Raw genomic sequence first — 9,568 nt, 5'->3', positions numbered from 1 at the left:
TACAAACACCCATCTTGAAATTCAAGAAACTAGTCTCACTGGCAGTCAGTGTTCTAAACGCTTTTTTTTTTTTTTTGTCATAGAAAACATTTCCCAACCTACCTAAATATATTAATGATAATAGTAACCAACAAACACCCATTATAGATGCAACTATCCGCTGGAAATACATTTTTATAGTCTCCAATCATCAGTCGATTAATAGAAAATGTTCTTAAATGTGTGTTAAATATATACTCAATATTCAGTCTTAATGAAACAACTACTCAGAATCTCAGTGAAATATGTATTATCATACAGAATACTACAGAGCTGTTAAAATACGTACAAGAGCACTGGCTTATACACAAAAAAAGCATATATGTATAGTAAACGTGATTGTACAATAAACGTGAACAATGTTGTTGTTGTTTTTTATGCGTACATTAGGAACATCTTAAACACACAATGCATGCATGACCTTAACCGAAAGAATTCTATGTGACTTTTCTCAGGTGACTAATGCTATCATGCTTTACATAATCATCTTGAAGAGACAGTCCAGATTAAATATAATTTAATGTCTAATACAAAAAAAAAAAAGTGTTTTTTTTTTTTGTTGTTGTTGTTTAGCCCCTAGACTTCAGTGTAAATCCATAGCTGTCAATTTTTTTTTCCTTTTTTCTCTTTCTTTAGGTATGGACTAGATGTCACCAATACAGTAAAAAAAAAAAAAAAAAAAAATGCTTCGTGTCCTAATGGAAACCTACACATGACATTTCAGAAGTAGCACCAAAATCTGTTCACATGGTTCACTGACAGGCACTTGGGAATAGTTCTGATTGTTGTTCTTTGCTTTTTCACATTAAATTAGCACACTGTCTTTGCTTCGATTAAGATAATCTCAACAATTGAATGCCAAATTATGATTCCCATTTCAACAGTCAGACTAGTGCAATAGCCTATAAAAGTCCCTGATTAATGTAATTTTTAAAAATCCCAACCTCTCCTGCCACTGGTGATCGTTCATTATTATATTTTAATTAGAAACCCAGAGGCAAAATGGTATTTAGTCACAAGGTAAATAAAAACCTGAGTACCTGCTTTCACATACAGTATTGTAAATCCCAATAAGAACCATAACACCACTCCTGAGACAGAGAAATTCCTAAGTGAGCATGACCAGCAAATGCTACTGTGAAAAAAAGAGTCTTAAACTCATCCCTAAATCTATATCCTATAGCTGCGTTTACAGAATAACTGAAATACAAGAATCGCTTATAGTTCCCTTGTCCCTTCAAGCAGTGAAGTACATCTCTTTGGTGAGCATCGAGACAATGCAGGGGATTTGTTTCTTAGCATCAAAGACAGGCTGGTTGGAGGTTGACTCAAATTCGAGTGCCACTTTATGGTTGACCCTGGTCATGATCTGCATGAGCTCTAGTTCTCTGCCATACTTAGTCATCATTTCACAAAGGGACTGAATGAACCAAGAACCAGTCATGGTGTTTCTCCAGGAGTAGTAACCTGAAAGAGGAAAGAAACCCATTAAGAAAAAACCTCACTTGACATGTGAAGTATTAAAATAATCTTCATTAGGATTTTCTCAGTAAATAACACACATCTCTATATGAGACCAAAAAAAAATTGTGATTCTCAATTCATCCAGAATCGTGCATGCCCTAAATTACGCTATTATCAAAGACGATATATATCACACACTCCTAGTGGAAACTGTGATGCATTTTTTCCAGATTCTTTAATTGATACAAAGTTCAACAAGACAGCTTTTATTTGGAAAAGAAAAGTTTTATAACATTATAATAGTTTTTACTATTGCTTTTGGTGAATTGAAAATGTCCTTTCTGAATAAGTGTATCAGACTTTTTTTTTTTTTTTTATCTTAACGACTTCAAACTTTTCGTGATTATTTTATTTGATATTCACAGGAAGTGTTTGTGTGGTTTGCATGGTTCTGTACCTGGTGCCGTAGAGTAGGCATAGAGGAAGTCTGCCTCCACAGGAATCCTCATAGAACTATCGGAGCTGTCAGCCTCCACACCAGGATCAAGTTCTGTACCTCTACAAGCCTAAATAAACAAAACCATCATACATCTCAAGAGTGGAAACAAGCACTCCAAGCCAGCTTGTTATAAACATCAACCCAGAAAAAAACTCACTCATTTTAATGCACAAACATATAACAGCAGCAGATAATCTGGATGTACCTGTATGAAGAAAAGTTTCGGTTTTCCCACTAGTGATGGGCAGCGGTCTCCTCTGAAAAGGCTGGTTAAGGTCTTGAGCTCCACAGAAGTATCAGTGCCGTAAAACACTCCCTCATCTCCATGACTGAGCATTACACACACTAACGAAGCACAGCGTCTGTGGTCATCATGGGCAACTGGGATAGAAAAACAAACAGCCATGTATACAAAAAAAAAGTATAATTAAGAACTACCATAACACCTGGGTACAGGCAACTGATTCAGTGTAATTTGGTAATATTTCATTTATAACCAACAGACCGTTTTTAATTATCAACAGGCATAGTTAAACTTTAATAATTATTTATACCACGGTCTGTCTGAATAAATTCTGATTGGCTGGCAGGTATGCATTAAAACGTTTAATGCACAGGTAGTTCCAAGTTAGTTTATTCATCATTCTATATTATTGCGTGGCTTTAATTGATGCACCCAAACCCACACAAAAACAGAGTGCAGGGTTTCTACAGATGTGAGAAGTTAAATTTAAGACTTTTTAAGACCTTTTTAAATGAAAGAGAGGTTGGAGGGAGATCACAGATTGCGTGCCGCACACTTGTTGTCAACACTGCCTCACGGCTTTAATAAAATAGCCTTGATAATACATTGCTACATTATATCCTACCTCCTCAGCAACAAGGAGGTAAAATGACTGTTTCTGAAGTGACTAAACACAGCTTTTTTTGTAGAAAGATGCATAGATGCAAGTAACACACACTCTCTCTCAATCAATCGATTGATAATTACAGATTAAATGCTATAATTAATTCAAATAACCGTGATCTTACTGCACTAATTCATCTCTCAGTCTGATTTGAAGTGGACAGAATGCTAGAGCTAACGAGATATAAAAAAAACTGTAATTTTTACCTTTCTGGTCAAACATTGCGCTGAAAATATAATTAACAGCTTTAAATTGTCAATGCTGGATAATGACCATGGTATAAGCAGAATAATGCACAGCTAGCTGTGCATTAAACTGTTTAATAGACAGCTAGCCGTGCATTATCCCATACTTAAGGCCTCATCTCAACAACAGGCATTTTGGGGATTTCAAAGTGCCTCTATTATGGATTTTTGAAAATTTCCTTTCATGCAGTGTGTAACACAGCTCTAAGTCAATGAAAACATCCTGCAAAGTTTTAAATCTGAAAAAGTGCATTTGTATAAAGTTTTTGTCTCTCAAAAGAAAGAGTCAATTCTGAATCATTGAAATGAGTCATTTTTCAAATGAATCTCGAGCTGTACACAATACAGCCCTGCACAAAAAACAGCTTTATCAGGCATTACAGACATGATCAGGGCACAACATTATGCTTTGACAGGAGCTTGTCCTTCGGACAAGTAAATCAGTCCTTCACTTGTCCGAGTAAAACAGTTACTTGTCCAGGGGGGAACATTTTTTTTTTTTTGGCAAAAATTTTATTTATTCTGAAGCGGTCTCATCAGAGCTCTATCAGGTATTATATTTTTGATATTTAACTTAAATTGACTGCTGTTACACTTTTTTAACTTTATGAAGGACAATATTTACCTAAACTGATTAAATGTACATGTCTCCATTTACGTCAAATTCTTAAATTTTATCAATACATTAACTTAGAATAATAAGACACTATATGGTTGTTACTATTCAAATGAAATCAGTATCAACAAAATTTTGTCTGTCCAAATGCATAAATAATGTTATTAGATTAATGTTTTGCTTTTTGACAGATATTTGAAATGTTGGAAAAATGCAGTGATACTTTTAAATATTAAATTAAACCACCAGTAAGTGGTGGCAAGTTACTGTCTTAATGAGTGAATCATTGGTTCAACCAATTCGTTCAAACGGCTGATTCATTCAATAAATAAAGCAAGTAAATGGCTCACTGATTCATTGACTCATTCAAAAATGAATAATTTAGTAACGAAAGACTGTTGCGTGTTGCTCGGAGATGCGCAACTGTTCTGCTGTGGCTTTGCTTAGAAACAAATTTAGTTTGAAATGAAGCAAAAATGATCCATAATGTGTCTAAAATATAATTCAGTTAATATTACTTGTTTATTTAACTAAAATTGTATAAAATCAATATCACATTTGCAATCAAGCTGAATGTCGGGAAACCGTCACTCCTGGTCATGTGATGTTGTCTATATTATACAGAATATTTGATTTCTCCGCGAGTCAGACCGGCTGCATGAGCCTCAACTGACGCGACCTCGATACTGGCAATTCATTATCTGTTATTAGTGACCGTTTACACTGAAAGTAATCAAATCAGAATCATTCTCGCCCAAGTTTTGGTGCTGCCCCAGTTATTGTTTGTTATTAACATTTTGATTAGGTTACTTGTCCGGTCGGGCAAATAAAATTCTCTTTCACTTGCCCCTTCACAAAATCCACTTGTCCCGGGCAAGTGGACAAACATTAATGCCGAGCCCTGATGATGAAATGAAAATAAGACCAATCGGACCAATCACCACAGAGTAGCGTCACGCAAAGAAGGGGGTTGGAAAAATGAACCATTTAGTTATTCATTTGGGAGTGATTGAGCAAGTAAGGTAAACATAAATGCATATTATAAGACTATAAAAATATTTTTTGACCTTACAAGCAAGTAATACTGTTCTTATTGACACCCAAAACCAAAATTTTAACCTTTCATTACCCATAATAGGGGCACTTTAAGATTCATAGACTGATACGGCGTCAAAGTGCTAAGAAACAAAATACAAGAATTTATTTGAAAGCACCATACCTGCAGTTAAAACCTGCATAATCTGTGCAACTGTCTGATCATTGTAGACTTTCACAGTGTATCCCAGCTTCCGAAACACATTCATTACATTTCCTGCATCTACATCAGTACCGTTCCGTTGGTTCATGCCTGAAAGAAGTTAAGAACAGGTTACTACATGACTACGAAAAAAAAGCACATTAAAAAATGTGCATGACAAATATGCACAATACTGCATAATATTTTCATGACATAATGATACTAGTGAAAAAATAGATAGATATAGCAGGACCCCAAACTAATATCTGTCTTTTATACTTCCAATTATAATGCTGTTACTTCACTTCACCAGGATCATGTATTAATATTTATTTTATATCATATTGTTGTGATCTGGTCATTTTTAACCCAGACTGTATTTTCTAAATCCCACAAATGCTATATAATGTTATTGCATTTTCTAAAACTTTGCTCACCAAGGGTGTAAATACAAAATGTTTGAGAATTATGGTACTTTTTTTACCATCCTTGTTACATGTGTGGTGCTTCCAGTTAAAAATGACTATCCTACAAAAAAAATGCTTATGAATTTATTATGCTATAGGCTATTATTGGATTCAATCAACAATATTTAATACTGGCCATTTAAGAATTATAATCCATGATCAAAATAACAATCATCTGTATCAGCAAGAATTTTGATATTGGTACATCCCTGCCATCCCTGAGTCTATTCTGATCACCATTCGTTTCATAAGGTAAATGCATTTAAACAATCATCTGAGTTTGATGAGCATTCAAACTGACAACTTTAAAAAAAACAACACCTTCAACAGCACAAAACAAGAGTTACCTGTCCTGTGATCAAAGTTCTTGTTATTGATGATGATGCAGTGTCCAATGCTGGGGTAGTTCAGACTGTATCTGAAGGCATGTGACTGGGCTTTAGCATCAACCTCCATGGCCTGTGCTCCTGATGCCCCATCCTTACCAGGACTGGACAAACAGATTACATTCAGGAATATTAACCCTTTGATTCACAAGTTATGAAAATCCTTGTGAAAAATCAAAAAAATAATGATTTGTGATGCCCAAATAACAGTTAATTGAGGAATTTTGAATGATGAAATACATTTCTTGCGAAGATATAGAAAATATAAACTTAGTCGGGTAATTTTAGACCCATATTGTGCATCAAAGGGTTAAGCTCTATTTAATATGACAGATTAATAGGTAGACCGATTTGTGTGGGCCTGTTCTTTAATTTTTAAATTTTGGACTGTAATGTTTATGGAAGTTTATGGACTAAATATAATGTGTGACCCTGGACCACAAAACCAGTGTAAAAAAGCATGAGTATATTTGTAGAAATAGCCAACAAATTATGGGTCTAAATGTAATTTTTTTTTTTTTTTTTTAATGCCAAAAATCATTAGAATATAAAATGTATCAAAACTATTTTTGTTCTGTAATATGCATTGCTAAGGACTTAATTTGGCCAAATATTGTATCCTATCCAAACAAACTATACATCAACGGAAAAGTTATTTATTCAGCTTTCACATTATGTATAATTAAAAAAGACCTTCATGACTGGCTTTGTGGTCCGAGGTCACACATGTTAATATAAATAATAAAGGTTAAATTCACGTCATTAGGCTTAAATGCTATAAACAAGCAGGAACAAGTGCGTTTACATATGTTAACAACATGGTAAAAAAAGAAAAGCAAGTGATAGTGAACTGAATACTGTTCTGAACTGTCAATCACTTTGGAAAGATGCATAGCAACAGTCGTCAAGATCATCTTACTCTGTTGTGTCCTGGCGCCGCGCGTCCACACAGTCTCCGTTCATCTCCAAACGTTTAACGATGACTCTTTTTAAGATAAGAAAATCGTCTCTCTTGGGAGCTGTTCGAAGTGTAACTGGAGACGTATAGCGCGTTATAACAGGCTCGCGGCAGAATGATAACCACGCCCGCACGCCGGATGGATGATTCTGCTGTTGTTGTCGATGAGCCAATGAGAAGCTGCACGAGAAGAGAAAAACACACCACACATTACTATGTCATAGCCACCCTTTAACAGCTGTGCTGTGAAAAAAAAAAAGACTTGGTTGAGCAAAATGAGAACCAGCAAGACATCTTACAGCTGTAGATAACTCACATAATGGCTGTGTGTCAAAACCTCGTGAGCAGTCTTTCTAGATAGTGTTCCAAACAAGCGAGTACACACAGCGCTCAGCCACGCGCTCTACTCTAGGTGTGGACTCTAGAGGTTTTAGAACACAGCCACTGTAAAGGAAGGTCAAGTTCTAACGTGCCCTGCTAATGCTGGATTAACACAGTAACACATTTGAGAACTCTGAATGTTTATCTAATTAATTACTCGAGTGCACAAGTGAATTAAAGTGTTTATTGCAATGCAAAGTGTCAATTTAATATCTGTAAAAAATATTAAAGCTATGCATCCGTCTTCATGGCGTTTCTTTGTATGCTTATGAATTTTTAAAACGGACAACAAGTAAAGATTGACAAAACACAACACTTAAAACTTAAACGTTTGAAAACAATAAAGTCGAAGCTTACCAAATTCGTGAAAAATATCCTGTTAGTGGAAGCTTGCAATGTAAAGGATTCCGATGACACAGCGGTAACTAAGCATCCAGGAAGTGTAACGTTACTAAACAGGCTAAACATTAACTCGAATCCTTTAGTCTATTGCGCTACAATATCGCCCTCTGCTGGATAAATGGCTTCCTACACATGAACAACAGGAGCCTTTGAAATAGAGTTTTTACTCATTTACCCACTAAGGCAAACAAACATTTGATGTTTGCATTAAAAAAAAAGACAATGGCTCTGGAAACACGTCATTGTCATTTTAGAAATTTGACCCTGAACCACAAAAACTGTGTATATATATATATATATATATATATATATATATATATATATATATATATATATATATATATATATATATATATATTGGGGGTGGCATGGTTCGCTGAAAAAAAAAACCGTACGGTTCGGTTCACCACAAACGACTCGGTACGCGCTGGGACCGCGGTTCAACTTAAATCCAAAGCATCTGTAATGTGGTTTGCTACAAATAGCAGTTAATATACGTTTCTGCTGATGGATGCGCATTCTGGATTCCCAGACATTACAACAATAGCGATAAAAATAAATAATAAAAATAAATAAAAAATACCCTGGACAAACCATTCACTCTTGATTAAAAAGCTTTTATAACTTTAATAAAGAATTATCTTTAATTTATATAGTCCAAAATGCAATGCTGTTTTACATTTGACTACTTTATTAAATTTCTGTACCTAAAAACTTATGCTAGACCTGCCAAAAAAAAAACAAAACTGAAAATCACTGTTTATTGTTTGTTTCTTTACTCTATTGTATTTATGTGTGCTGTTGCTTGTAGTTGGATAGAATATTCTTCTTCTATTTTTATTAAAGTATAGTACTTATTAAAGTATAGTTTTTCCATAAACATAGCACATACCGAACTGTACCGAAAACCGTGACTCCAAAACCGTGAAACAAACCGAATCGTGAAAAAGTTGAACCGTGCCACCCCTAATATATGTATATATATATATATATATATATATATATATATATATATATATATATATATATATATATATATATATATATATATATATATATATATACAGTACAGACCAAAAGTTTGGACACACCTTCTCATTCAAAAAGTGTTCTTTATTTTCATGACTATGAAAATTGTAGAGACACACTGAAGGCATCAAGGGCTATTTGACCAAGAAGGAGAGAGATGGGGTCAATGAACCCAATCGAGATGGTTTAGGGGTGAGCTGGACCGCAGACTGAAGGCAAAAGGGCCAACAAGTGCTAAGCATCTCTCGGGGAACTCCTTCAAGACTGTTGGAAGACCATTTCAGGTGACCACCTCTTGAAGCTCATCAAGAGAATGCCAAGAGTGTGCAAAGCAGTAATCAAAGCAAAAGATGGCTACTTTGAAGAACCTAGAATATGACATATTTTCAGTTGTTTCACACTTTTTTCTATGTATATAATTCCATATATGATTCCACATGTGTTAATTCATAGTTTTGATGCCTTCAGTGTGAATCTACAATCTTCATAGTCATGAAAATAAAGAAAACTCTTTGAATGAGAAGGTGTGTCCAAACTTTTGGTCTGTACTGTATGTATATATATATATATATATATATATATATATATATATATATATATATATATATATATATATATATATATATATATATATAAATTATTTATTTATTTATTTTAGATTTTCTTGTACGGAGCAACATCTGCATTGTCCCGTTGAAAGAACGGAGAACATCTTGTAATGGGTTGGTGAAATGAGAGACAAAATCGAAACACAATTTCTAATGAAAATTAATAAGAAGGATTTGAAATAGAGATGTTCTTTATTTATTTAATGTATCTGAAAAGTAAAAATGAAAGACGGGAGGAACTTACCAAATCTCCAGTGCTCCATGGGCATGGTCTCTTTAGAGTGGATTTGGTTGCTCCCTGTAGAGACACAGAGAGTCCTGGTGATCTC

The 9,568-nt window shown here is 34.4% G+C and overlaps 1 protein-coding gene across 2 annotated transcripts; it reads right to left on the bottom strand.

The window, feature by feature from the left end:
* Positions 1-272: 272 nt before the first annotated feature.
* On the bottom strand, positions 273-7,706 carry LOC127949347 (caspase-3). 2 transcript variants are annotated; one of them, XM_052546450.1, is made up of 7 exons: positions 7,558-7,706; positions 6,781-6,999; positions 5,823-5,965; positions 4,991-5,119; positions 2,208-2,383; positions 1,961-2,069; positions 273-1,506 (listed from the first exon to the last, which is right to left on the bottom strand). In XM_052546450.1, exons 2-7 carry the CDS (start codon positions 6,822-6,824, stop codon positions 1,277-1,279), a joined length of 831 nt encoding a protein of 276 aa, XP_052402410.1. In that variant the 5' UTR covers positions 6,825-6,999; positions 7,558-7,706; the 3' UTR covers positions 273-1,276. The 2 variants fall into 2 exon arrangements, with proteins under 2 accessions (XP_052402410.1, XP_052402409.1); XM_052546449.1 differs by lacking the exon at positions 7,558-7,706 and adding an exon at positions 7,136-7,248.
* Between the last annotated feature and the right edge of the window lie 1,862 nt (positions 7,707-9,568).

The sequence above is a fragment of the Carassius gibelio genome, chromosome B1 (genome assembly GCF_023724105.1).
Source record: "Carassius gibelio isolate Cgi1373 ecotype wild population from Czech Republic chromosome B1, carGib1.2-hapl.c, whole genome shotgun sequence".
In the NCBI taxonomy this organism is placed as follows: domain Eukaryota; kingdom Metazoa; phylum Chordata; class Actinopteri; order Cypriniformes; family Cyprinidae; genus Carassius; species Carassius gibelio.
Note: the sequence above shows the minus strand (reverse complement) of the source record. Positions and strands in the feature narration are given on the sequence as shown.

What these genes read in the sequence shown, in the direction of transcription:
- LOC127949347 (XM_052546450.1), bottom strand. Translation starts at nt 6,824, where the DNA reads ATGAACGGAGACTGTGTGGACGCGCGGCGCCAGGACACAACAGA. An exon ending in CGGCGCCAGGACACAACAGA is followed by an intron (nt 5,966 to 6,780) that starts GTAAGATGATCT and finishes CTGTTTGTCCAG; the next exon opens with TCCTGGTAAGGATGGGGCAT. An exon ending in TATGCAGGTTTTAACTGCAG is followed by an intron (nt 2,384 to 4,990) that starts GTATGGTGCTTT and finishes TTTCTATCCCAG; the next exon opens with TTGCCCATGATGACCACAGA.